This window comes from Peromyscus maniculatus, chromosome 5 (genome assembly GCF_049852395.1).
Source record: "Peromyscus maniculatus bairdii isolate BWxNUB_F1_BW_parent chromosome 5, HU_Pman_BW_mat_3.1, whole genome shotgun sequence".
NCBI lineage: Eukaryota > Metazoa > Chordata > Mammalia > Rodentia > Cricetidae > Peromyscus > Peromyscus maniculatus.
In genome coordinates, this window is record NC_134856.1 from 45,195,605 (window position 1) to 45,223,597 (window position 27,993).

Here is a 27,993-nt window from a genome sequence, read left to right on the forward strand (position 1 = left end):
TCAGTCAGTTCTTCAAGGTGGGAATAAACTGAGCTGTCTGTCTCTTAAATGACAGTTAACAGGGTTAGTTGCTAGGTCTATAGGAATTTAAGGCATTTTGGAACTAAGTTAAAAGAAAAGAACCCTCTCAGCTGATAAAGGTGCTTACCACCACACATACACGGTGACATGTGTGGGCGCCCATCAATAAATTAAAAACAAAATAGGCACCCATCTCATATTTGAGGTGCAGGGCTTTGGCTGTTTCCTCCTTTGCTGCCTTTTGAGGCTCCCCTTTGGTGTGTGTGTGTGTGTGTGTGTGTGTGTGTGTGTGTGTAGTCTGGGGTGGGGAGGGGAGAAGGACATGATCTGAAGGTGAATCAGGATGGCTGCCAGCAGCACTTAGTTGAAAAAAAAATTAAACCTTTTTGTTTGTCTTTTTTTTTTTTAAAGATTTATTTATTATGTATACAGTCTGTCTGTCTACCAGAAGAGGGTACCAGATCTCATTATAAATTTTATACTATATAGCTGCACATAGGATTAAACAGAGACAAGGGGCATGTGAGCTGGGTGGGGTGCAGCTTGAGGAATCCAGCATTGATCTTGACAATAGGCACCAGTCATATCTTAATGGAAGGACCACAAACTCCTCTTGTTAGAGATAAGAAGAATGACTGCTTTAGCAAGCAGGAACTTTATTCAAGCCCTCAAGGGAATGGAGACCCTTATCCATATGCCTGCCTTGGGAAAAGGACTTCTGGGGAGCAGACATTATACTACAGTTTTTTAGTCTTACTACATGGGCCTGTTCCCCTCATACACTCCCCAAAGGGAGGGTTCTGATGTCTTACTCTTTTCCCATTATACTGTACCTTTCTGACGTCTCTGTATTCACTAACTGAACTCTTAATGTTAGGGAATGTTAGCATTCAGACCTGCCCCTTGGGCATCCACACCAGCGTCCTGACCACGTCCTCTTAAGTAAAGTCCTCTCTTCCTTTCTTCCCTTCTCCCTCCCCCCCAATAAAACTTTCCACATGGGTGCATGGTGTGAGTAACTTTCTGTCATGTCCTCTTGGGCACCACCCACCATATCTGCATGTCTCTCTCACCTGTTGTAGGGCACCTTGGCTCTATGGGCCAACGCCACTGCAGAGCCATTTTAAAAATACAACAATTGAAAAAAAAGGGGGTGGTGGTGGTGGTGGTGCTGGAGAGATGGCTCAGCAGTTAAGAGCACTGACTGTTCTTCCAGAGGTCCTGAGTTCAATTCCCAGCAACCATGATTGCTTACAACCACCTGTAATGAGATCTGGCACCCTCTTCTGGCCTCCAGGCAAACATGCAGGCAGAACACTGTACACATAATAAATAAATATTAAAAAACAAAAAACAAAAACAACTGCCCTTAATGGCCTCAGGCTCTGGATCTGAATGGTAGGCATTTCATTCTTGGGATCAGGTGTGTCTAGTAAATGTCTAACTTTCTGGTTCTTGGTGTAATTAGGGCACAATGGAATTCCTGGTTCCGCCATTATGGGTATTTTTTTTCCAAAGAATCATTTTGTTTAGAGAGGCTATCATTGTACACATTTTTATCCTTTACCAAAGCCCGAACAAAAGTTCCCAAAGGGAATCATTAAACATGAAAGGAAAAAGATGCTGGAGAAGTGTGGTCTGCGATGTTCAAATAATGGAACTTTGTCAAGCAGCAATGGTCCACGCCAGCTGCCTTTATGCTCAGCTGGCTGTCTCTGTGTGGTAGGAAAAGATGGCGACTACTGGCAGTTACAAGATTATAGTGGCCCTCACGACACCGTGGGTCAGAGGAGAATACTGGAAGCAATGTATACTGTTACACTTGGGGGCAGAGGCAGGAAGATCAGAGTCCAAGGTCATCCTTGGCTGCATAGTGAGCTGAAGGCCAGCCTGGGCTAAGGAGGAGATCCTGTCTCAAGAAGAAAAGGTAGGAAGAAGAGGAAGGAGAGGGAGGGAAAGAGAATGATGTGTTTTGGGTTAGCTATGATGGTGGCTCATGTCTATCATCTTGGCACTTGGAAGGCTGATGCAGGGCTGAGAGTCAAGGAGAGTGCAGGCTACAAGGTAAGACTGTCTTCAACCAACCAAGGATAGTGCAGGCTACAGGGTAAGACTCTGTCTTCAACCAACCAAGGAGAGTGCAGGCTACAAGGTAAGACTCTGTCTTCAACCAACCAAGGAGAGTGCAGACTACAGGGTTAGACTCTGTCTTCAACCAACCAAGGAGAGTGCAGACTACAGGGTTAGACTCTGTCTTCAACCAACCAAGGAGAGTGCAGGCCACAAGGTAAGACTGTCTTCAACCAACCAAGGAGAGTGCAGGCCACAAGGTAAGACTGTCTTCAACCAACCAAGGAGAGTGCAGGCTACAAGGTAAGACTGTCTTCAACCAACCAAGGATAGTGCAGGCTACAAGGTAAGACTGTCTTCAACCAACCAAGGAGAGTGCAGGCTACAGGGTAAGACTCTGTCTTCAACCAACCAAGGAGAGTGCAGGCTACAGGGTAAGACTCTGTCTTCAACCAACCAAACCAACCTTTCTTGAGAGGTCTGAGAACAGAGCTTTCCAAGGCTAGTCCTGTGCTGAGCCTGAGAATAAAGTTAACTTCAACTACATCTGATTGCTGAGGACTGAGAAATGATGGTTCCCAAAGGAAGGCTTGGAATATGAAATACATGTTCACTACTCCAGGAGAAGCTGCAAAGTTTCCAGACATTCTAATATCATTTCAGCCCAATAAACATTTGCCGAATCAGTGTAGGACAACATAAGCCAGAGCTGCTGCAGATCACTTTAAAAAGCATCAGGTTCCAAACTCTGATGTTGCAGTATGGAGCACCAATGAAGCACTACTGAAGGCAGATACCACAGTCAGTATCGAGAGGCCACTTTAGCAAGGAGCTACTCCAATCAAGTGCAGATAGATGAGGTCCAGGTTCCATCTACAGGACACCAAAGAGGTGCAGTGCTGAGAGACGGCGTTTCTTTCTTCTCTGATGTAACCACCAGAAAAGCAGAGGTTTGCTCAGCATGAAGGGAGAGGCAGATCAATATGAAGGGTCCTGATATGAGCAAGAGTTCACTTAAACTGGTGGTAGTCAGGTGGGTTTCTGATCCAGGATGCAAACGGCTGTTTCCTTCGGAGTGCGCGCCAGGCTTCCTGGTAAGCAGACGCAGCCTCCTTGTACTCCTGATAGGTGTCCAGCTTCTGCACCCTAATGCACACATGTCATCAAGCACAGTTCTCACTGCAGTGCTCCCCCTGGGAGCAACTGGACAGATTCAGACAGCAGAGCAGGAGCAGAGAGAGCACTCTGCTCCCTCTACAGGGAATTCAGGTTAAAGCAATACATGCTGAGGCAGGCTAGAATCACAGAACACTAGTATGATGGCTCTTGTCCAATTAGATAAAATTTTCTTTTCTTTGTGGTGTTGGGGATCACACAAGGTTTCATGTATGCCTAGACAGTCTCCTCCTACTATCACTGAGCTGTCTACCCCAGCCCCGACTTAAAGTTTCCTCCAGAGGATCTAGAGATTAAGAACCTTCTTGGGATGCCGGGCGGTGGTGGCGCACGCCTTTAATCCCAGCACTCGGGAGGCAGAGCCAGGCGGATCTCTGTGAGTTCGAGGCCAGCCTGGGCTACCAAGTGAGCTCCAGGAAAGGCGCAAAGCTATGCAGAGAAACCCTGTTTCGAAAAACCAAAAAAAAAAAAAAAAAAAAAAAAAAAAGAACCTTCTTGGGGGCTGGAGAGATGGCTCAGTGGTTAAGAACACTGGCTGTTCTTCCAGAGGTCCTGAGTTCAATTCCCAGCAACCACATGGTGGCTCACAACCATCTGTATGAGATCTGGTGCCCTCTTCTGTCCTGCAGGGATACATGCAGACATTACACTGAATATATAATAAATAAATATATATATAATATATATTAAAAAAAAAAAAAAGAACCTTCTTGGCTCTGTTTCTTCTTATAAGAACATTATGGAACATCCACAGCCTTTAGCCTCTCTGACTGCTGAAAAATGTCTGACATTCTGAACAGTTGTAATTTGTTGTAGAATTTTGTTAAAGATGGGTTACATTTGTTTATGCTGTGGAATATTTGTTTAATGATGCAAAGATGTGTTGCATTCTTTTATGTTGTATTTGTTTAACTCTGTGAAGCTGTGTGACTTTACCTCTCTAAAACACCTGATGGTCTAAAAAAGAGCTGAACAGCCAATAGCAAGGCAGGATAAAGGATAGGCGGGGCTGTTAAGTAGAGAGAATAAATAGAAGGAGAAAAAGGGGAGACTGAGGGTTCTTGCAGTAAATACTGAATTTAAGTTTTATTTTAATCAAAAATTTTTTTTGTTAGTTAAGAGTGGGACCCATGAACTTGATAATTTCAAGCTGTATTTAAGTTCTGTGCTCCTGGAAAACAGGTATAGCTTCCTAAAAAAAGGCTCTGGGTCAAAAGATAAAATGGAAAAAAAAAATCAGACCTGTAATCCTAGCATTTGGGAGGTTGAAGCAGGTGAACTGCTGTGGGTTTAGCTCTAAGCTATCCTGTATAGTGAGTTTCAGTTTCAGGCCAACCCGGGCAGTGAGATCCTATCTCAGAATAAGTAAATCAATGTGAGTAAGTAAAACTAAAACAGAACCTTCCTCTTACCCTTTTGTGTTTACTGCAAGCACAGCCTCTTCTCTATAACCCAGGTAAGACATTGACACAAACCTACAAGCTCCCATTCTCTGGTAAGCAGCACCCACAGGCTTGCTGAGTGCATGAGTCACCTGCCAGATGTCTCACCATGCACAAGCCAGAACCAGAGCAGACGTCTTTACAGACAGGAGGACAGAGGGATAGACAGTGTCACCTGACAGAGTCCGGCTGCTTGTCTTCTGCAATGCTGCTCAGCAGCTTCTGGAATGATCTAAAGAGTTCCACCTTGCTGATTCGGGATCTGTTCAGAAAGAGAAAGTAAACATCACTGACTAATAACTAGGTGCCAGGCCACTATCAGAGACACTAGGCCTCATCACAGTGCTCATGAGTGGATGTGCCAGATTCCCCCATTGGACCTGAAATGTCTCATCAGCCCCTCCCCTTCTTCCTTCCTCTTCCCCCTGCCTCCTCCCCTGACAAAACATCTTGATATGTTGCCCAGGCTGGTCTTGATCCTGAGCCTCCTGCCTCAGTTTCCCAAGTGTGAAGATTCAAGCACAGGTCACCACACCCTGGCTCTCTAGAGAGATCTGTGTTGTGCCTGCTGGCAGGTAACACCGACCTGTTAGCCACATGACTGAGCATTTTCAGAATTCAATCCTCTCACCCCATTCAAGCTTTCAGGGGACTGCATCCCTAGATGACATAATTATTGACTTCTCAAATCCCAAGGTACAATCGCCTATTAAATTCATTTTTTTATTCCAAGTCAGCAGAAACTCCGAAGAATAAGGTCTATTGTTATCTAATGCAGCTTTTTTGTAGATAATTTGTTAAACATCAACAGATAACTAACGTACTTTCATAGAATAAATCTAATGGGGGTATGAAAGATGTATATAAGGAAATTATAAAAATTAAAATAATTTAAAACAATAAAATGAAATTATGAAAGTTTACTGAGAGTTGGCTGGGGCTATTGCTCAGGGTTAGAACATTTACCTTGCACATGTATTAGGCTCTAGGTTCAATCTTCAGTACTGCTAGGAAATCCGAAAAAACTGGGGCTAGGCAGATGGCTCAGTGGTTGGGAACACTTGCTGCTCTTGCAGAGAACCTGAGTTTGGCTCCCAGCACCCATATTAGGTGGCTTACAACTGCCTTGCTACTCCAGATCCAGGGGATCTGCCACCCTCTTCTGGCCTCTGCAGGTACCTGCACTCATGTGCACATACTCACAAACATAAACATATATAAATAATGAAAAATAAAAAATAAACCTTAGAGGGAAAAGATGGCTAAGTGGTCAAGAGTATGTGCTACTCTTCCTGAGGACCTGGGTTCAGTTCCCAGCACCCATAGAATGGCTCACAACTGTCTGTAACTCCAGTTTCAGGGGATACAATGCGCTCTTCTGGCCTCTTTGGGCACTGCACGTATGTGGTACACATACATTCAGGCAAAATACTCATAAGATAAAACAGATATAAAATAAAAATAGATCTTATAAAAAAGAAAACTAAGTTTTGGGTTGGTGTGATGGCTCAGTGGATGAAGCCATGACAGCCTGGGTTTGGCCCATGGGACCTGCATGGTAGGAGAGAACCACCTCTCAAAAGCTGTCCTCTGACCTTAACACACATGCTATGGCGTGAGTGTTTGTAAGCACATACATGCACAGACACAAAAATAAATACACGTAATAAAAAACTTCAAGAAGTCCTAAATAGCCGGGTGGTGGTGGCGCACACCTTTAATCCCAGCACTCGGGAGGCAGAGGCAGGTGGATCTGTGAGTTGGAGACCAGCCTGGTCTACAGAGTGAGTTCCAGGACAGCTAGGGATACACAGAGAGAAACCCTGTCTCGACAAACCAAAAAAAAAAAAAAAAGTCCTAAAAAAGTGGGACTCAAAACTATCTGGGGGACAAAGCGCTGACCTGGCAGGAGTGTTACACACGCTCACAGTCCGTGTTCCTACGAGCCAATAGTGGGACAGTGGTTAGCAGAGCGAGCGGCCTTGCTTGTTTCTGGTCTGAAAGACAATGCTGAGAGATGTCTATTTTTCTCAAATTGACCTTTAGATTTAAAATCCAAGAATGGCCAAGACAGGACAGTCTTGAAGGACATTCCATGGGGACTTTCTCTGACAGAGATGATCTTATTTAAAGCTAGAGCTGAGTGTGTTTTCTGAGTCAGGAGTAGTGATGCACATACAATTCCCGTACTTGGTAGGCTGAGCAGAATTGTGCATTTAATCTAGGACAGGGAGAGAAACAGGGTGGGGAAAGAGACCATATCTAAAAAGGCATACAGAGTATGGTTTTGTTATAGGGATAAATAGAACAACAGAAGAGAATAAAGAGGGGTGTGTGTGTGTGTGTGTGTGTGTGTGTGTGTGTGTGTGTGTGTGTGTAATCGTATATGTGGTTCCTGGATTTGACACAAATATCTCACTTGGCTGGTCAGTGGTGGCCTACACCTTTAATTCCAGCACTTGGGAGGCAGAGGCCATCCTGGTCTATAGAGTGAGTTCTAGGATAGCCAGGGCTACACAGAGAAACCCTATTTTGACCCTTGACCCCCCAAAATCCCACTTAAAGCATGTGGATTTTCAGAAATCAGTAGCTGACCTTGCCATAAAGACTACAAAGTGAGTGTGTCTGGCAGGAAGTCAGGCCTGTGAACAGGACAGGAGGCTTTTCTATATAACTGAGTGCTAGAGGACTGCAGGGTACCAGAGAGATGGACCTCAAACCTCCTGAAGCTCAGAACGTTTATTTCTCCCCACCCGAATAGAGTGGCCCAGAGAATCTATGCACCAACAGAGACCCTGCAGGTGAGACACAGTCTCGTGGGACTGAAGCAAGTCATAGAACCAAATACTGGCACATGTTCATGTAACGGTGCCAGTCAAGCCCAGGTTAATTAATTACTACTCAGAAAATTAATACTCAAGGACAAAGCCACCTGTTAAACATTAGAGAGAACATACCCCAAGGGTAGGCAACAAAGGCAACAAAAATGTTAAATTTTTATGTATCTAGTAATTTTATTATAAATATGATTTTATCATTTGACTATATGTATTTACTAATAAAATAATGTTAGTCAAGACTTCAGCTTGAAAAATATTTGCCTGTTTCTGCCTCCTAAGTGTTGGGACTAAAAGCATGCACCACCAAGCCTGGTCTATTACTGAGTATTAGTGAAGTATATTGGAACATTTCGTTCACACTCTACCACCCGGAGAACAGATCCACATCAAGGCTCAACATGTCACCCAATTCACTGGAAGGAGGCCTACTGGGATCTGTTTACCTCCATCATGGTAGCACAGTGCCAAGGCTAGTGCCGACAGCCCAGTACCCTCTTGGGAACATACCTGTACAGGTTCTCAATCGTCTGTTCCCTGGAGAACCAGAAGGAACTCTGAATGTTTTCCCACTTAAGTCATCTCATTAGTAATGGTAGGATACTGCATGTACATACTCAGCAATGAGGGGCTGAGGCAGGATCCAGACCAAAGCCTGCCTGAGCTGTATCATCAGCTCCCTCTCCACTCCAAAAAAAGAGTTATGCCAATAAAGCAAATTAGAGTCTGGGAGTATAGCTCAGTGGTGGAGTGATTGCTGCCATGTGCATGGCTTGGAGAGGGGAGGTGGCTATAAACCTCTTCTCAGTTCAGTAAGCTGCATCATGATCTTTCCAGTATATTCTAGTATCTCAACTGGCACAGAGTTCTTTCCTCATAATAAAGAGAATTAGCCTCTATGAGGCAGAGTAAAATCAATCTTCTTAAAATGAGCATCTTTATGTGATTCCTGTCATTATCCCAGTGTTTGTAAACACACCTTTCTTGCATCTCTAACAACGCCATCTGAGATCCCCAGAGTTTCCCAGAGATGGCCTCACAATGCAGCCACTAATGGATGAGCAGTAAGGAGCCTGCTTCTCCCAGCAGCTGAAGGTCTTAGTATAAAGGGAGCTCTAGCTGGACGTTGGTGGCACACGCCTTTAATTCCAGCACTTGGGAAGAAGAGCCAGGAGGATCTCTGTGAGTTCGAGGCCAGTCTGGTCTACAGATCAAGATCCAGGACAGGCTTCAAAGCTACACAGAGAAACCCTGTCTCGAAAAAACAAACAAACAAACAAACAAACAAACAAAACTAAACAAAAAAAGTGAGCTCTAATTCCTGCACAGAATAATGTTATAAAGATCATTTAGCAAGATGCCATTTCAAGCTACATCTACCTTACTCAGTTCTCACATTGGCTAACCTTGCTTTACAGTTGGCAAGTAAGCTCAGAAGTGGAGTGATCTGCTCAGGTACACCTGGGAGAAACAGTGCCAGGATCTAAATATTGGCCCCTCCGATCCTAAGCCCTGCTGCCCTGCAGAGTCTGTGCTCTGATTCATATTCACATTCTCTGCCTCCTACTTACATATAAGGATGTAGCTCTCAGTCTGCCTGCTGTCATGCTCCCCACTATGATGGCCATGGACTCACCCTCTGAAACCGTGAGCCTACATTAAATGCTTCCTCCTATAAGTTGCCTTGGTCACGGTCCTTTGTCACAGCAGTAGAAAGGTTCACTAAGACACTGCCTATCCACGAACCCTCATTGTACAGGTAAGTACACTGTGGCCCACAGAGCAGCTGGCCTTGTCCCCAAGTCACACAGACAACTGGAGACAGAGCTAGGGTTAGAATTTGAGGCACTCCAGGTCACACAGGGAACAATGACAGACTGTGACAAGCTGGAGACAGCACCGCAAGAGTCTAGAGAGAAATAATCCCTTTAATTCAGGAGGTGTTGGGAGTTGAGCTGGGCTTTTAAAGCATGAGAGTGAAGACTCTAGGCAAAGACTAACACTCCCCCGCTCTGAGCAAAGGAGCAAATGGAAGCCACAGGCCGCTAAGTGGGGCCGATGAGGAGCCCGAGTCTGTCACTCACAACAGAGCCAGAGTGCAGCAGGAAGCCTGCGGGCCTGACCTCTCATGACCTGCTCTGCTCACACATCCTGCTTTCAGGCTGATGGCAGGTCTCCTAACAAGTACAAAAGATGGCTGGAAACAAAAGGAAACAAAAACATTGAGTACATTTTTGTGACTCTGAATTTCATAAGATTCCTTAGATAAGAATCCAAAAGTACAACCAAACAAAGAAAAAAGTGCACAGATTTGACTTCATTAAATTCCAAAACTTTTGAGCTTTAAAGAGCACCATCAAAAGTAAAAAAAGAAGGGAGCTAGAGAGATGGCTTAGTGCTTAAGAACACTGGCTGATCTTCCAAAGAATCCAGTTTCAATTTCTAGCACCCATAAAATGGTTCACAACTGTCTGTAACAACTGTAGTTCCATGGACTGACACCCTTTTCTGGTTTCTGTGGGCCCTGCACACACATGGTGCACAGATATACATGCAGGAAAAACACCTATACACATAGAATGAACAAAATTAAAAAAAAAAAAGTTAAAAAGGTCTGGGTACGGTGGCACATACCTAAGTGGATTGGATCTTTGCAAGTTCAAACCCAACCTGGTCCATAGAGACCTGAGTTCCGTCCCTGGGCCCCACATGGTGGAAGCAGAGAATTGAATCCCACAAAATGTCTTCTGACATTACACATAAGTGTAACTTAAAAATTAAAAATAAAGACAAACCAATTATAAAATGGGCAAGGAATGATAACAAATATTTCTCCAAAGATACACAAATGGCTAGTAAGCACCTAACAAGATGCCCATACTGTTAGTCACTGGGGAAATGCAGAGCAAAACCAGGAGAGAGCACTTCATACTTAACAGACAGTCATCACACGCGTCAGACGGGATGCAAGGCAATTGCTCCTGGGACCTGACCATGGTGGAGCTGCTAGGGAAATGGTTCACTCATTCCTGAAAAGCTATCCACGTGGTTACCACAGACCCAGCAAGTCCACTCCTATGTACATCCTAAGAGAAATGAAAGTATACAAAAACAGGCACCCAGTTGTTCACACCAGCACTACTCATAATAGCCCAAAGCACAAAATCCCCCAAAGCCATCACCGGTGAGAGAGAAGTCAAACGAGGCATTGCTATATAGTGGATACTACTTAGCCATCCATGAAGAAAGTACCAATCCACACCACAGGAGTGAACTGTGCAGGCATGCTACGTGGATGAAACAGACACAAAGGACCACACTGTAAATCACTTCATTGATACCAAATGTCCAGAAGACAGAACTATGTGGAGAAAGTAAATAAAACAAATGAGGGATTTCCAAGGGCTAGGGGGAAGAAGGAGCAGGCAGTTTCCTTCAGGGGAAATGAGAAAGTCTCAGAGTTGGTGAGGAAAGAGTGAGCTCACAGATACCATCTCCCCAACCCCAGTGAGCTGTACCTGGCCCGAGGGCTTCCAATTTCTTTCTTGGTTGTTCCCTGTGGAAAACCATTGGCAGTCACATCCAAAGGATGCTCAGGAACAGCACTCCAGCTGATAGCTGTGGAGAGAGGAATTCTGGGATTGAAACATTTTCTACTCCTAGAGCAGTGCTGCCCTCAATCTTGGCCCGAGAATTTCCTCTCTGCAGTGGGCAGCCATTAACACCGACTCATAACTGGTCACAGTGTTGAGAGCAAGCATCTGCTGAGTGCTCATCTATTAATGAGACAACTGTCTCCATCCCCACCCCAGGGCTCAGGGAACACCGCAGAAGAGGTGAAATGAAGGAGAGAGCTGGAGGATGGGAGGAGGGCTGTGAAATGTTCTTCTCTGGACATTTGATGGCTGCTGCACTCAGAAGCTTACTGTAGCTGTGGTTGCCTGCAAAACTCCAGCTAAGATGAGTCAACATTTCAACAGGCAGCACTAACTGGACTCAGCAGGCTACAAAAAAAGAAAACAAACAAACAAACCCCGAACCAAACCAAATAAATGAGAGAGAGAGAGAGAGAGAGAGAGAGAGAGAGAGAGAGAGAGAGAGACAGAGACAGAGAGAGACAGAGAGACAGAGAGAGAAACAGAGAGCAAACACATAAACACATACATGAAAGAGGAGGGAGGGTGACATGTTGGGAGAGTTGGGGTCAAAATAAAATATAGAAACCTGTGTAGTTTCCCATGAATGTTACAATATTTTCACTCTGCCTCTACAGCACCATGAAAGTTAGATATGATGTCAAAACTCTGTTGGATCTGATGCTTGGTTCCTCAGGATTCAATGATATCAAATAGTTCATCATTTTTTCCCAGAGACAGGGTTTCTCTGTGTAGCCCTGGCTGTCCTGCAACTCGCTCTGTAGACTAGGCTGGCCTCGAACTCAGAGATTCACCTGCCTTTGCTTCCTGAGTGTTGGGATTTATGATATGCGCCACCACACCCACGATAATTATGATGATTATTATTATAGCTTACAATTTAATGTTTCGTTATACTTATTTATTGGGAGAGGCATATGTATGCTGTGGTGCATGTGTGAAGGTCAGAGGACAACCTGAGGGGAGGTAGGTTCTGGGCTCCCACATGTGGGTTCCAGGAATCAAACTCGAGGTATCAGGTTTGCTGGCAACTGTGCCTTTACCTGCTGAGCCACCTCACTGGCTCCTAACTTACAATTTCATCGAAAATGTGTTACATGGTAGACACAGAATAAATGTACAAATATAATTTCTTAATTCTCATAATAGGCATGACAAGCAATATTCTTCTCATCTGAAGAATAAAGGCCATGAAGAAGGCCAAGACAGGGCACCTAGCCTGGCCAGGATCTCCCAGGGCATACACTCAACCCCGTGTGGGTGTCTTCCAAGGAACACACGGTTAGCACTGTCGTCCTGGGACAGTCTGTCAGAGCAGTTGCTCCAGGGTCAGCTAACCTGGACCCCTTACCTGCCCCACAAGGAACAAGCCGGCCCGCTCCGTCGGCTCTTTGCACTTGCACTGCATGGCGGCTCTGTTCGAACAGCAAACCCGACTGCTCTATCTTCAGTTCAGGAACTCCAAAGCCTCGGGGTAAATCCAAGACCTCCTGACACCTAAGGAGGAGGGAACTGCCTTCAGGTTAGATGTACCTGGAGAAGAAGACTCAGAGCAGCCCATCATCCCCGAGCCCTAGGACAGACAAAGACCCCAGTGCCGAGTGGATCTACCAGTTTACTTATTGAAGTGGGGAGTGAAGAATGCCAGGAATCACACAGTAGTAGGAACTTTCGAATTTTATTACTTATTTATCTGAGACAGGATCCCAATTAGCCTAGTATAGTCCCCAACCTGAAATACAGCTGGGTACAACCTTGAAATTCTCATCCCCCTGCCTCTACCTCCTGAGTGCTGGGGTTACAGGTGTACAGGATAACCCACCCTTTTTTATGAGGTGCTGGGGATCAAACAGACAGCCTTGTGCCGGCTAGTAAGCAGTTACCAACTGAGCTATATCCCCAGCCCCAGCAGGAATTCTATTACTTGAAAAAGATCCCATTTTACTGGTCTAAAGGCATAACTAAAAACTGAGTTAATATCCATCAATGGTATCAGAAATCTCAAATTTCATTCTTCACTTGAGAAACTTAAACTTTACCTTGTTTACACAGGCTTCCTAAGAAATCCTTCAAACTCACCCAAACTAAAATCATCCCATACTATAAGTTGGTTTTCCCCCTTTTCTGAACAAGCCAGGTGCTCATCTGATGCAAATCTAATGCACAGATAGGAACTTCAAATCTCAGAAACTTTATAACCATTAGCAGCCTCCACTACTTCTCCATGGCCTTCTCCAGCCACCGGTAACCACAAACCCGGATCTCTATGTACCTGACTGTGTAACAGCCCTGACTGTCCTGGAACTCACTCTGCAGCGCAGGCTGGCCTTGAATTCACAGAGATCTGCCTGCCTCTACTTCCCAGGTGCTGGGACTAAGGGCGTGTGCCACCACCGCCCAGCTTGTACTTGCCTTTTGTGGTTATTTCACATCAACAGATTCAAATATGCATGGCCTATTCGCTTAGCATGGTATTTTAACAGTTCACTCATGTTGTAGCATGTATCAGCACACTAGTCTTTTTTTTTTTTTTTTTTTGAGACTGGATCTCATGTAGCCCAGGCTAGCCTTGACCCTAATGTAACTTCTGATCCTCCCATCCAAGTTTTGGGATTACAGGCTGAGTGCCACCATGTTTGGTACTCCAAGACTTTCTAACAATGAACAGTATTTGCTTGAATACACTACTTTTGTATGCTTGCATTTTTTTTTTTATTTTTTTTATTTTTTTTTTTTAGTTTTTTTAGACAAGGTTTCTCTGTGTAACAACAGTCTTGGCTGTCTTGGCACCAGACTGGCCTCAAAGCTCACACAGATCCAACTACATCTGACTCCCAAGTGCTGAGAATAAAGACCTGTGCCGCCATGCCTGGACATACGTGAAGTCTTTCTTGCTTATGGATCTACTGAGCAGCACTGGGCTGCTTCTGTTTGGCCTATTCCTAGCATGCTGCTCTAAACATCTGTGTGTGTGTTTTAGTGGGATTGTACATTTTCACTTCTCTTGGGGGTGTGCCTAGGAGTGGGAACACTAGGTTCTGTCTGGGGTGCCACTTTTGGAACCTGCTACCCAGGCTTATATCCCCATGATGCCTCTCTAACCCTCATCTACTATAGCACACACCAGAGTGGTCATGTGTATAGGCATCACTGTTCATCTTTTTTTGAAACAGGGTCTTTGTTTATTTTGCCAAGATTTAGAATCTTGCTATGAAACTTAGACTGGCCTTCAACTGAGTTCCTCCATTATAGCTTCCTGAGTACTGGGATTAAAACTAATATTTGGTTTTTTGTTTTGTTTGGTTTTGTTTTGTTTTTCAAGAAAGGGTTTCTCTGTGTAACCCTGGCTGTCCTGGAATTTATTATGTAGACCAAGCTAGTCTCAAATTCACAGAGATTATTTACTGGTTTTTAATGGTCATGTAGCCTGGGCTGGCCTCAAACTCCCTATGTAGCTAAGGGTAACCTTGAACTTCCGATTTTCCTGTTTCCTCCTCCCAAATGCTAAGATTAGAAGTCTATGCCTTCATGGCCAGTTTTATGCAGTGTTGAAATTCAACCTAGGGCTTCCTTCAAATTAGGCAAGCACTCTTCCAACTGAGATACATTCCCCAGTCCTGGCAATTATTCTGCTTACTGTAGAAATGCACAGAAGAAAAATGATAATGTACAGCAATAACAAAGAAGAACAGCCCATAACACCATGACTCAGAGATAATTATCGATATACAGCCTCCTACAGCTTTCTGTGCACATCCATATTTTAAGACCAAGATGGAGCTCACTTCATCTTCTAAATTGCTCTTTAAACATCACAAACATCTTTCTACATTAAATATTCATCAATACTATTTTTAACAAAAGAAATCACTTAATTTCCAGTGGCAGAGCATTTCTGGTTTCCTTTTCTTTTTAAGTTACTGTATATATAAACCTAAGACTTATACTTTCTTAATTATTTCTTTAGAAAAAAATGCCAAAACGTGCGACTGCTGAGTCGGGAGGTGGAGACTCTCCTGGTTCCTCGCACACCTTCTACTGCCCTCCCCCTACTGCCCTCCCCGAGGCCTCTCACCTGCCAGTCAACGCTCTCCTCATGGCTTCCTGGCTGTATGGGCACTTCCCGACGACCACAGCTGACAGGTAGATGGGCTTTTCCAGGAAGTGCATCAGCAGTGCACCCTGGCACCCAAGGACATTCCACCGTGCCATCTTGTCACTGCAGGACATGGAGCACGTCCTGTCTCCCCTGCCGGGCTTTACTCGAAGCAGCCCCACCTGGTGGTAGGCAGCACCTGGCCTTCTCAGGTCCCCCGTGTCTCCGGGAACACACTTGGCTCCTGTTCTATGCACATCCACCACTCGGAACCTCCCTGGAGCTGTTCCCTTGGCAGCATCCAGCTCCTCCGTGGTGAGACCAGAGCTGCTGACATCTGGTTTGACTGTACCGCTTTCCTGCATCCCATGGTGAGCGATGCAACTGGAGAGCGCCCTGGCAGGAGCTCCAAGCTTCATCTTCTTGGCTGCAGGGCTGTCAGGGTCTTCACAATCCCTTTTATTATCTTTGGAATCCTCTAGATTATCACTCCTTTCCACAGGTGAGTTGTTGACCCCATTGCTGATGACAAGACAGCAAGGTTGTTCTTCAAACTCCAGCATCGGAATGATGGAGGCATCCCCACCTGCATGAGAGGGGACCTTTAACCAGGAATTCTCAGAAAGAGCCTCCCCAGCCAGCGACATTAATGTCCCTTAGGAATTAGAAATGTAAATTGTAAGGCTGGAGAGATAACTTAGTGGTAGAGTGATTGTCTAGCATGCAGGAGACCCTGAGTTCAATCCTCAACACTGTGTGTGTGTGTGTGTGTGTAGCAAATTATTGGGACCTAATGGACATGCTGAATGAGAAACTCTGAAGGTTGGACTCAGAAGTCAGTCTGTTTTAATAAGCTGAGCAGGCCATTCTGATGCAAGCCCAAGTCAGAGAACCGTGGCCTCAAACCGAGGTCAATTTGTTTTCCCTGCTCAACTGAGGTGAGGAAAGAGGCAGAGAGGTGATAAGCTCAGCGGTAAAGCATAGGTGTATGAGTATGAAGCCAGGCGTGATTGTAACCACCACTAAAAAGGAAACAAATAAATACAAAACCAAAAGCGTGCGCGCGCACACACACACACACACACACACACACACACACACACACACACACACACACACACACAGGTATGCACATACTGTGGTACACGTGCGGAGGTCAACGGACACCTGCAGGCGTTGGTACTCATCTTCCTCTGTGTGACACTGGATCATGTTCCCTGCTGCATATGCCAGCAAGCCATTTTGTCATAAGATTGGCAAGATGACAGACATGTGTGTGCTAGGGTGTCTGGCTTTACGTGGGTTCTAGGAATTCAACCTTGCCATAAATGGTTGAAAGCTTGTATGGCAAGCACTTTACACATGAGACCTCCGCAGACATGTTTCTTTCTTTTCTTTCTTTCTTTTTTTTTTTTTTTTTTTTTTTTTTGGTTTTTCGAGACAGGGTTTCTCTGTGTAGCTTTGCGTCTTTCCTGGAACTCACTTGGTAGCCCAGGTTGGCCTCGAACTCACAGAGATCCGCCTGGCTCTGCCTCCCGAGTGCTGGGATTAAAGGCGTGCGCCACCACCGCCCGGCACATGTTTCTTTCTTCAACACTAAATTAACATTAAGGCTGGAGAGACAGCTCAGTGACGAAGAGCACTTGCTGTTCTCCCATGGGCACAGGTTCAGTTCCCAGCACCCACATCAGATGCTTTATAACCTCCTGTAATTCCAGTTCCAGGAGATCTGACACCCCTGGTCTCTACTGGCACTTGTATGCAAGTGGTACCCATAAACTCACATAAGCACACACATATTCACATAACAATAAGTAAATAAATCTTTTACAAAATTAATGCTATACATATATAAACAAACAAACAAAACCAGTGCATGCGCTAAAGCTCTAATAAAAATTGCTGAGGTCAGCCTGGGGGTGGTGGCACACGCCTTTAATCCCAGCACTTGGGAGACAGTGGCAGGCAGATCTCTGTGAGTTTGAGGCCAGCCTGGTCTACAGAGTGAGTTCCAGGACAGCCAGGGTTACACAGAAAGACCCTGTCTCAGAAAAAAACAACAACAAACAAACAAACAAAAACCCCTGAGGTCTTGATGAAACCCCTCTACTAGACCCCATGAGTTAAAACTTCTTGATAAGAGAATTATGGAAATTTCTGCCACAAAGAAGTTTTAGAAACACTGTTTAGACCAGGGTTTCTCAATCTCCACACTCATGAAATTTTTGTTTTCTCTTTTGAGACAACACCTCCTGTAACTCAGACTGGCTTCAAACTCCCTATTAGCTGAGGATGGCCTCGAATTGCTGAACCTCCTGCCTTTGCCTCCCAAGTCCTGCAATCACAAGTGTGTCCCCAGGCCACACGGAGATGATCCTGTATGATGGCCTCTATACATTAGATGCGAACAGTCCTCCAGTCTGACAATCAAAAGTGTCTCCAGAACCAGTCTGGTTGCACACACATGTAATCCCAACACATGGGGGTTAGAATGAAATGATCCTCACGATCCTCAGCTAAGAGGAAACAGGACTTGCAGGCAGTTTTGAGCTGCCCAGGATGGGTGCTGGGAACTGAACTCATGTTCTCTAGAAGAGCAGTCAGTGTCCTTAACCATTGAGCCACCTCACCTGCTTAGGCAAAGACTTGTTTTGTGACACTGGAGATCACAGAGTACTGAGCAAGTACTCTACCACTGAGCTACACACCTCAGCCAGAGAACTACTGATTTGCAATGAGAAAAGTTTCCCAAGGGCATTTTGTGGACTGGTATCCTGTAAATGCCTTGGAATACAGTAGTGGCTTATTTCACGGTTGAGTAAATTTGACAAACATTATTCAAAATATCCTCATCTTAGGGATTTTATGATGTATATTCCTACAGTAAAAAACCACAATAAACTGCAAATTCCAGTCCACACCAGTGTTTATAAAACCTCCAGTGTTTCCCTTTGCTGGTTTACAGATGTCCAATCTACTCTGTGCCCACAGGAACCCGAGAAAACCTGAGGTCAGGGGAACGCACAGTGCTCCCTCCCTTGAGAAGGGGCTATTTCTTCAAACCAGCCCAATGTGTTGCTTTTTCAGTGCGGACAGAATATCCTCGTAGTCTTTAAAACCAGAGAGTGGGAGAGGCAAGAGGGGTGCAGAAGGAGAAATGCCACAGGGGAGGCTGCCTGCTGACTTCCAGAGACTTCACAAGGTGACAGCAACTCTGGAGAACTCACTGGGGTCCACCTCCTACTCTGTAGGCACAGAGATGTGATCTTGACAGACGCCTGAATACAAGAGGCTGACTCACGCTAATAAAACACAAAAGTAAGAGTCTGAAGTAGCTAACCAAGACACCAAATTATTAATTAGTAATGAGAGGTAAATGTCAAGGGAGCCAGAGAGTCACATTTGCTGGGCAATGTGCTTCCTTCCTACAGATAAACCACGGGTGGGATGGGAGGGGGCGCCACATGCAAAAGATTACTCATGAACGCAGGGAGTTAATCAGTGACTGAAGATTTTTTCCAGCAAAACAATTTCCAGAATTTTTAAGATTAACAGAGGGTTGCCAACTTCTTATTTAAGATCTTTAAAAACAAAAAGCCAATTACCACAACTAACAGAGAGAGCCTCCTCCACCCACGCCACAGCTCTTCTCCCTCCCACCTCTCAGCACACTGCGTCACCATCCCTTCAAAGCCTGAGGAGAAACCTGGACGCCATCTTTGCCTCCCCCTTCACAACAATCATGAAGTCTGACAACTGTCCTCCTAAATCTCCTTACATCTACTCAGTTGTCCACCTCTCATGAATGACCTCTGCACTCCCTCAAACAGTCATACCCTCACTTAAAACACAACAAAAACTCCTGAAACCTTTCCTTTACAATCATCTACTACAGTCTGGATCCTTCTTGCTTTGCGGATGCTCACAGATCAGAACGGCCCCGAGCCCGCTGGTCCGTGTCGTTTGTTAGAAGGCTGACACCTTGGATCTGCCCAGGTCTTTTCTCACAGTAGCAGGCACATTACCACTGAGCTCTCTCCCAGCCCCTTATTTACTGCTTTATACTCAGAACGCCCTATTGTGTCCGGGTGATAGAGAACACTTGTTCGAGACAGACCTGGTGCCACACTCCTGTAACTTCAGGAGTTCAAGGCAAGGTGGGCTAACAGCAGGACCATCTTAAAACACACACACACACACACACACACACACACACACACACACACACACACAACCAAAAAACCCTGGGTGTGGGGAGTATGCCCACATTCCCAGCACTTGGGCGACCGAGGCAGGAAGTTTGCTGAAGCTCAAGGCCAACATGGGCCTACGTATTAAGTTTAAGGCCAGCCAGGACAACTTAGCAAAGACCTGTCTCAGAAGCCGGCGAGCTGGCTCAGTGTGTGAAGGTGCCCGCTGCCAAGCCTGACGGGTTCCACCTGCAGCCCCCACTAGTGGAAGCCAAGAACTAACCACAGTTGTCCTCTGACGTCCACAAGTGTACAGTGGACATGCACACGCACACAGTCTCTCCCTAAATACATAAGTAAAAACATCTGTCTCCAGTGAGTGGATGACTGAATGCGTGGGCTTTGGGATAAGTTACTGTAGCAAGACTGTGTGCGGGCTTTTGAGCCCCAATGATTACGTTGTACTTCGTGGGGTTAAGCTTGAAGCTGCCTAATCTTGACTTAGAGAACTAACAGTCGATGACTTCTCACCTCCCTGTATCTGCCTTCTGCTTTTCCCCGGTAGAAATGTGATCGTGTATATAAATAATCACTACCATTGGTTGTAGCTATTTCCAGCCAGAAGTTTTTTGGAGAAATATCTCTATGAGCCAGATAAGCCTAAGGAAGCAGTCAATGCAACATTACTCCTAAGGCTTGGCTATACTCACAGGGTGTGTGGCTGGAGAAAAACACAAAAGACAGGTCAGGTCTGAGCTTCCACAGTCCTCTTTGGGTTCCTGGCACAAAGATACTATCCTCTTTCAGGACGGCCGCCAAATGGAGCTGATGGAGAAGGTACCTGAGGGTCGGAAGAGAGCAGAATGAACACTTAGGCTGGGGAAGCAGCTTAGGCGACTTTACACACAGGCCGAGGGCCTAGCGTGTGCAGCACCCTTGGCTCGACTCCCAGCACTATAAAATGAGTGAAATGGAGGAAAGAGAATAAACAACTTTCTGTGGTAAAGAGAGCTCTCTTGCTGGGCAGTTACAGGAAAGGAGAACAACGAGATTGGTAATGATCTGGCATTCTAAGAGTGATAGAAATGAGTCCTTTGTAAAGGTCAGGAAGATTGCAGGCTTCGCCCTGGATCTACTGAAATCAGAATCTCTGGAGGTAGGTCCAGCCAGCTTGTCCACTCCCGTCCCTGGGCCGGGGTTTGAACCCAAAGGTCTGATGTGCTAGGCAAGAGCTCCATTACTAAGCTTATAACCCTGGTCCCAGAAACCTGGGTTTTTTGTTTGTTTGTTTTCAAGACAGGGTTTCTCTGTGTAAAAGCCCTGGCTGTCTTAGAACTCACTCTGTAGACCAGGCTGTCTCAAACTCACAGAGATCCACCTGCCTCGGCCTCCCAGTGCTGGGATTAAAGGCGTGCGCCACCACGCAAGAACCCTGGGTTTTAACAGATGATTCTGAGGCATACTCAAGTTTGGGAACTCTAATCTGGACTCTGGTAGTTCAGAGTGACACAATCTACATCAGCTTCCAGCTCATTAGAAATGCAAACCCCACCCCCCAGACATATTCAACCAGACTCTTTGGAAGTATGGCTTTACCTTTGGAAACTTCTTTTGGCTATGATCTCAGCATGGCTGTCATTGAGGATGTCTCCTGTGGCAAAGACAGGAGATATGGATTAAATGAAGCCTGGGATCTGGAGGGCCTGGTGGAATACAACAGTACCCCGCCATCACTCAGGTTGGCCATGTTACCTCCTCGAGGGCTCTGTGAGAAAGTGTCACAGTCATTAGTGGTGATGTACTTAGAGCTTGAGTTTCTCAACATTTGGGACAATAAAATTCTTTGTTGTAGGGGGAAAGCCTATAAAATATAGTATGAGGTAGGTGTGGTGGTGCTTGTCTTTAATCCCAGCACTCAGGAGACATAGGTTGGTGGATCTCTGTGAGTTCAAGGCCAGCATGGTCTACACTGTGAGTTCTAAGTCAGCCAGAGCTACACAGAGAGACCCAGTCTCAAACACACACACATACACACACACACACACACACACACACACACACACACACACACCAGGGATACAGAGGGAGACCCTGTCTCAAACAAACAAAAATATTTAGGATGTACAGGATCCTTTACCCACAAGATGCCAAGAATACCCCATCCCACACCATGTGGTGATGACTAAAAACACTTCTGGACAATGCCAAAGAACCTTGGGTACAAAACTGCCATTGGTTGCTGGGTTTATCATGGTGCCTATAATCCCTGGCTTAGGCAGGAATACCAGGAACATAGCAAGTTCTAGATAAGCCTTGGCTACATACTGAGATCCTATCTCAAAATACTAAACAAATAAAAAAACAACAAATAAACCAAGTGAAACAAACAAACAAACAAACAAAAATACCTCTTGTAGTTGTTGTTTCACTCTTTTGGTGAGCTGTGCTACCCAGCTCCCAAATAATCACACAGTGATGTTTTCTTACTTATGAATACCTGGCCTTAGCTTGGCTTGTTTCTAGCCAGCTTTTCTTTTTTCTTTTTTTGATTTTTCAAGACAGGGTTTCTCTGTGTAGCCCTGGCTGTCCTGGAACTCACTCTGTAGACCAAGCTGGCCTCAAACTCACAGAAATCTCCCTGCCTCTGCCTCCTGAGTACTGGGATTAAAGATGTAAGCCAGGGCCGGGCAGTGGTGGTGCACACCTGTAATCCTAGCTCACGGGAAGCAGAGGCAGGCGAATCTCTGTGAGTTCAAGGCCAGTCTGGTTTACAAAGTGAGATCCAGGAAAGGCACAAAACTACACAGAGAAACCCTGTCTCAAAAAACAAACAAACAAACAAAAAAATAAAAACAAAAACAAACAAACAAAAAAAGGCATGAGCCACCACTGCCTGGCCCTAGCCAGCTTTTCTTAACTAAAATTATTCCATCTACCTTTTGCCTCTGGGCTTTTATCTTTCTCTATTCTATATACCTTTCTTTACTTCTTACTCCATGGCTTGCTGTGTAGCTGGGTGGCTAGCCTCTGATATCCTCTCTCCTTCTTTTCTCATTCCTTGATCTTCTTCCCAGATTTCTCCTTCTATGAATTCTCTCTGCCTGCCAGCCCCTTCTATCCTTTCTCCTGCCTTGCTATTGACCATTTAGATCTTTATTAGACCAATCAGGTGTTTTAGACAGGCCAAGTAACACAGCTTCATAGAGTTAAACAAATGCAACATAAAAGAATGCAACACATCTTTGCATCATTAAATATTCCATAGCATAAATGAATGTAACACATCTTTAACTAATATTCCACAACAACTTCTAGTTGAGATTTATAGAAACAATTTTTTTTTAAGTGCTTGGGGATTGGATCTAGTGCCTTATGCATCTAGGCAAGTGCACTGCCCCTGAGCTATATCCCCAAATTCCTTCAATTTTTTAAAGAAGATATCTTATTACATTTTCATTTATATATTTTGTATATATGTGCCATGATGTGTACACATGTGATACAATATGCATGTAGATAGAGGTCAGTTTTATCCTTCTACTATGTGGATCCTGAGAATCAAGCTTAGCTTGTGGCTTGGTGACAGACAAGGTCTCACTGTGTGGCTCTAGCTGGCCTGGGACTCGCTAGAACTCCACAGAGACCCATCAGTCTCTGTCTCCAAAATGCTGGGCTTAAAAGTGTGCACTACCAACTCTGACGCTTTATTTATTAAGACAGGGTTTCTTTGTGTAACCTTGGCTGTCCTGGAATTAGTTCTATAGACTAGGCTGGCCTTGAACTCACAGAGATCCACCTGATTCTGTCTCCCGAGTGCTGGGCTTAAAGGCCTGGGCAACCAACCCTGACAGGGGGTTCACTAAGGTGGCTAAGCTCTTCTTCGACTCTACCTGTAGCTGGTGGGATTGTAGGCTTGTGCCACCTGGCTACAGAAATCCTTCATCTGTAGATCAGGGATGCAGTTATCTCCTACTATGGTATTGTATTCATGCTCATGGTGATACATTTCCATAGGGGACCTGAGATGGTTCCCTCATATACAGGAGATACGGCTAGGAGAATGGAAGCGACATCCACATTCTTGTTGATGCCAAAGGTCTAGTTAATTCAAGATTGCTTTCTGGGGCTTCAGAAACCACTCAGGCTGCTGCTTCTTCCTGCCACTCTGCCTTAATTCCTTCTAGATATGACGTGGAACAATTAAACTCCAGGAACCTTTGGTTTAAACATTAAATTACTGCCTTTTAGAAGCATGTTCCCGGTGATTTTTGCTGATTTGGACTTACTTCTTTTCTTTTTTTTCTCCTTGAGGCAAGATATTTACTATGCTAGTCTCGAACTCCTTGCCACAGCCTCTGGAGTGTTGGGATTACAGGCATGCACTACCAAGTTCGGCTCTGAATTCTCGTTTCAAAAAAACGAATAGTCTTCCCATTGGCGGGACAATCGGTAGGAAATGAGGGGTCAGCCACTCCAACCAGTGTGGCCCGTTTCTTTGACAAGGAGACTAAAGGTCAGGCTGGACACCCTGCGCAGAGGTGTGTGGAGAGCCTCTCCCGGCTTACCGCTCTTCCTCATCTTGGTCTGGCCTATGCATTTTGTTCCTGTTCCCATTGAGACAACTTCCTTTGTCACTGAAAGGAAAAAAAGAAATCATTAAGTGAAGTCTCAGAGGCTGAATGCTTCCCAGTGTTCAGGTTTAATAAGTCCGTCTGTCTCCTTTCTCCAGGGGATTCCCACAGGAGGACTCTACCACCACTGCACTTCCATGGTTGAGTTTGCCACCATCAGAAGTATTGCGCCACCTGGTGGAGATCATGGGAAAACACCTAACACTAGAGTTCACATCCAGTCCGTTGGGGAGAAAAGGTCTCACCTTGCACTTCCTTATCAGTGGTGTCACAAGTTTGGTCAGCTGGAGCCTGTATCTTCACCACAGCTGCCAACAAAGTCCATTCACGATTTGGCTCAGGCTTCCCCTGCTTGGGTAGTTTGCCACGATAGTGTGCATAGCACAGCTGAGCAATCTCGTCTGCTGTCCACATAGCTGGAGCTGGAGCCGAGGCCCTCCGGGAAGCCAAAACTATCAGAATAGAAAGGAAAGCCAGTGTAAGACAGCCTCACTCCAGTGCCTCAGCAGTGTCCAGTGTAGCCGGAGTGCTCAGACTAAGGATCCTGTTTTCCTGCTAACCTCCCTTCGCTCCCATCTTTAAGAGACAAGAGAGAGCCACAACTCCCACAAGGCATGTTACTGCTTCAAGATTAAAACAGCTATGTTATACCAGTGAATGAATCTGGATCTACTATGTTTTACACTGTCCTTTCAAACATCAGCTTGCTTTGGGCAGAGCTTCACCCTACAAAGTTACTTTCTGGACAGATGTTCTTTTCCTCTTTTCCCAACAGACAAGTCAACCTACCTTACTCTAGCAAATTTCCAAAGTCTCTCACTGGATGTTTTCACAACAGTTGTACTAAAGGGTGTGGGCATGGAACTGTACTTTCTAGTTCCAAGTTTACCACAGATTAACTGTGTGATTATTGGGTAGATTATTTTAGTTTTCACATCTGTTAAAACATGGATCATAGGGCTGGAGAGATGGCTCAGAGGTTAAGAGCACTGACTGCTCTTCCAGAGGTCCTGAGTTCAATTCCCAGCACCTACATGGTGGCTCACAACCATCTGTAATGAGATCTGGCGCCCTCTTCTGTATACATAATAAATAAATAAATCTTAAAAACAAAAAAAACAAAAAAACAAAAAACTGGGGCTGGAGAGATGGCACAGAGGTTAAGAGCACTGACTGTTCTTCCAGAGGTCCTGAGTTCAATTCCCAGCAACCACATGGTGGCTCACAACCATCTATGATGAGATATGGTGCCCTCTTCTGGCCTGCAGGCTGAACACTCACTGTATACATGATAAATGAATAAAATCTTTAAAAAAAAAACAAAAACAAAAAACCATGGATCATAGCTGGCCAGTGGTGGCGTGTGCCTTTAAACCCAGCACTCAGGGGTAATATGCAGGCGGATCTCTGAGCTCGAGGCCTGCTTAGTCTACAGAGTGAGTTCCTGGGCAGCCAATGCTACACAGAGAAATCCTGTTTTGAAAAACACAAACCTCCCCCGCCCCCCTCACACACACACACAAATCATGGATAATAGTACTTAACATTTTTTTCTTTTTGACTTTTCAAGATAGGGTTTTTCTGTGTAACAGCCCTGGAACTCACTCTGTAGACCAGGGTGGCCTCAAACTCATAGACATCTGTCTGCCTCTGCTTCTCAAGTGCTGGGATTAAAGGCATGTGCCACCACCACCTGGCTAGTACTTAACATATTTTATAAATACTTATAAAAGCAAACTCTTTAACAATGTCGACTGTGACTGACATTACAAAATACATTTGGTGATCTGGGACATTTGAGTTGGTAGGGGAAGGATTGTAATGGGCACATAAAGCCATTTATACACAAACTAACAAAACATTAAGCTGATCAGATCTGAAAGAGGCCTGAGAGGTTTGAAGAGAGTCTCCCACTCTTGGCTGTTAGTGCTCACTGGACATATCTTGACTCTATGTGATTATATGAAAAGCTTCTTAGATGAGCTTATATGATGGCTAGACACTGAAGAGCATTTGTAGCATAAACAACAGAATAGTTTTTACTGAGCTCAGATGTGATGTTTCTGCAAGGTATTTCTACAACTTCTGCAAGTTGCATTTATTTTTGCAGTAAATGGTAATGATTATTCTAGCAGGGACTAACAGAGATAGTTACTTTAAAGTCTAACGCAGAGAAGTCTTGTATTTCTTTTTTCTTTTTCTCTTTTTTTTCGAAACAGGATCTGTGTAGCCTTGGCTATCCTGGAACTCACTTTGTAGACCAGGCTGGCCTCGAACTCAAGAGATCCGCCTGCCTCTGCCTCCTGAGTGCTGGGAAAGTCTTGTATTTCTAGGAACATAAGCATGGAAGATCCTAGAATCCTGTTAGTTCCAGGGAGGCAGGACAGAACAGTTTATTTTATAAAGGTAGACGCCTGACCGACAATTAAACTAGAGGTGCATGTTACAAACTACAAGTCAAGGGGGAGAAAGCAGCCCAGACTCCATCACGTCACTCAGGCAGCGGACTGAGGACCACGCACGCGGTTGTTGAATGTTTCGATTTTTGGGTCCGCTGTAACGCTTGTCTAGGACCCCTATTTAAAGACCTTGAAGAATTCCTTCATACGAAGGAACTCAAACAGGCATTCCTCTGACCACTAACAATAGTCGCAAGAAGCTGAAAAACCCACGTCTTTCCTGTTTTCCTGGTGGGGCTCCGCGGAACCGGAGCTCCTAGCAGGACCGAGACCCCTCCCCGCGGGAGCAGAGGACACGTGTCCTCACAGCCTCCTCCCACACAAGCCCAGCTGTGCAGACCGGGCCCCGAGACGCCGATGTGGGGGCCCTGAGACCCTGTTACCCGCGCGCCACGGCCCACACCCTCCACCACTCCCGCCCCACGAACCCCTTCTACCGCCACACTCGCCAGAGAACCCGGTTGCGCAGCGGAAGTGACGCGCTAAACGACAGCTTCGCTCAAGCCCCGCTCGCGAAGCACGCTGGTCTTTGTAGTCCTCAGGTTGGAGCGGAGCCAAGTCCACTCAGTTCTAATCGAGTTGTGCCGAGGGGAGGAGGAAGCCCGCCTGTGCAGTGAGGTAAGGTTTCAAAACCGACTTACCCCGAAACTCGTCTGAATTTTGAACAGGACTATGATCAGATCCTCTGACAGTTCCCTGCCTTACTCATAACAAATCCTGCATGGCTATCGTGGGCTTGGATGACATGGCTCCTCACTCATTTCTCTTCAGGGGTAACATCCCTTGTTACTCTATGTACATATATGAATACATATCCTGCTCGACAGTATGTAAAATAGCAACGCAGTCCTCTTACCCTCTGCTCTGTGTTTTTATTTTTCTTTTTTAAAGATTTATTAATTATGTACAGTGTTCTGTCTGCATGTTCACTTGCAAGCCAGAAGAGGGCACCAGACCTCATTACAGATGGTTGTGAGCCACCATGTGGGTACTGGGAATTGAACTCAGGACCTCTGGAAGAGCAGCCAGTGCTCTTAACCTCTGAGCCATCTCTCCAGCTCTTGGTGTTTTTTCTTAGTGTGTGTTCCCACCAAAAAAGGAAATGTACTTGATCTTGTCTGGTTCTCCCTCAACTTCCCGCTCAAGCCCTGCAGAAAACAGAAGTTATTTCCATGGAAGTAGTGATTTGATTGTTCACTGCTGTGTTTCCAGTATTTCAGAACAATGCCTAGTATTGAACAGACATTAATATAAATCTGTTTAAAGATTACAGCTGCAGATGAGACTTGACTCAGGAGTTAAGAGCACATCTTGCTCTTACAGAACTGGACTTTGGTTCTCAGCATCCATTTGGTTGGACAGCTTAGACTGCCTGTAACTCCAGCTCCAGGGGATCCAATGTCTCTGGCCTCAGA

General features: G+C 45.3%; 1 protein-coding gene across 5 annotated transcripts; it reads right to left on the reverse strand.

Moving 5' to 3' along the window:
• Positions 1-428: 428 nt before the first annotated feature.
• Adat1 (adenosine deaminase tRNA specific 1) lies at positions 429-27,076 on the reverse strand. Of its 5 annotated transcripts, none has more exons than XM_076572181.1 (10): positions 27,007-27,052; positions 24,365-24,571; positions 24,054-24,122; positions 21,085-21,139; positions 20,199-20,329; positions 15,278-15,884; positions 12,554-12,699; positions 11,065-11,164; positions 4,885-4,971; positions 429-3,237 (listed from the first exon to the last, which is right to left on the reverse strand). In XM_076572181.1, exons 2-10 carry the CDS (start codon positions 24,531-24,533, stop codon positions 3,102-3,104), a joined length of 1,500 nt encoding a protein of 499 aa, XP_076428296.1. In that variant the 5' UTR covers positions 24,534-24,571; positions 27,007-27,052; the 3' UTR covers positions 429-3,101. The 5 variants fall into 5 exon arrangements, with proteins under 5 accessions (XP_076428296.1, XP_042133676.1, XP_042133674.1 ...); XM_042277742.2 differs by lacking the exon at positions 27,007-27,052 and adding an exon at positions 26,275-26,406; XM_042277740.2 differs by having other exon boundaries at positions 2,349-3,237; positions 12,554-12,714; positions 27,007-27,076.
• Positions 27,077-27,993: the final 917 nt, after the last annotated feature.

Excerpts from the sequence above, each read along its gene's own strand:
- Adat1 (XM_042277740.2), bottom strand. The coding sequence starts at position 24,533 with ATGTGGACAGCAGACGAGATTGCTCAGCTGTGCTATGCACACTATCGT. Across the intron at positions 21,140-24,053 it reads GACCAAGATGAGGAAGAGCG|GAGACATCCTCAATGACAGC; the intron begins GTAAGCCGGGAG and ends TCTTTGCCACAG. Across the intron at positions 15,885-20,198 it reads TTTCTCCAGCCACACACCCT|GTGGGGATGCCTCCATCATT; the intron begins GTGAGTATAGCC and ends CCTCTCATGCAG.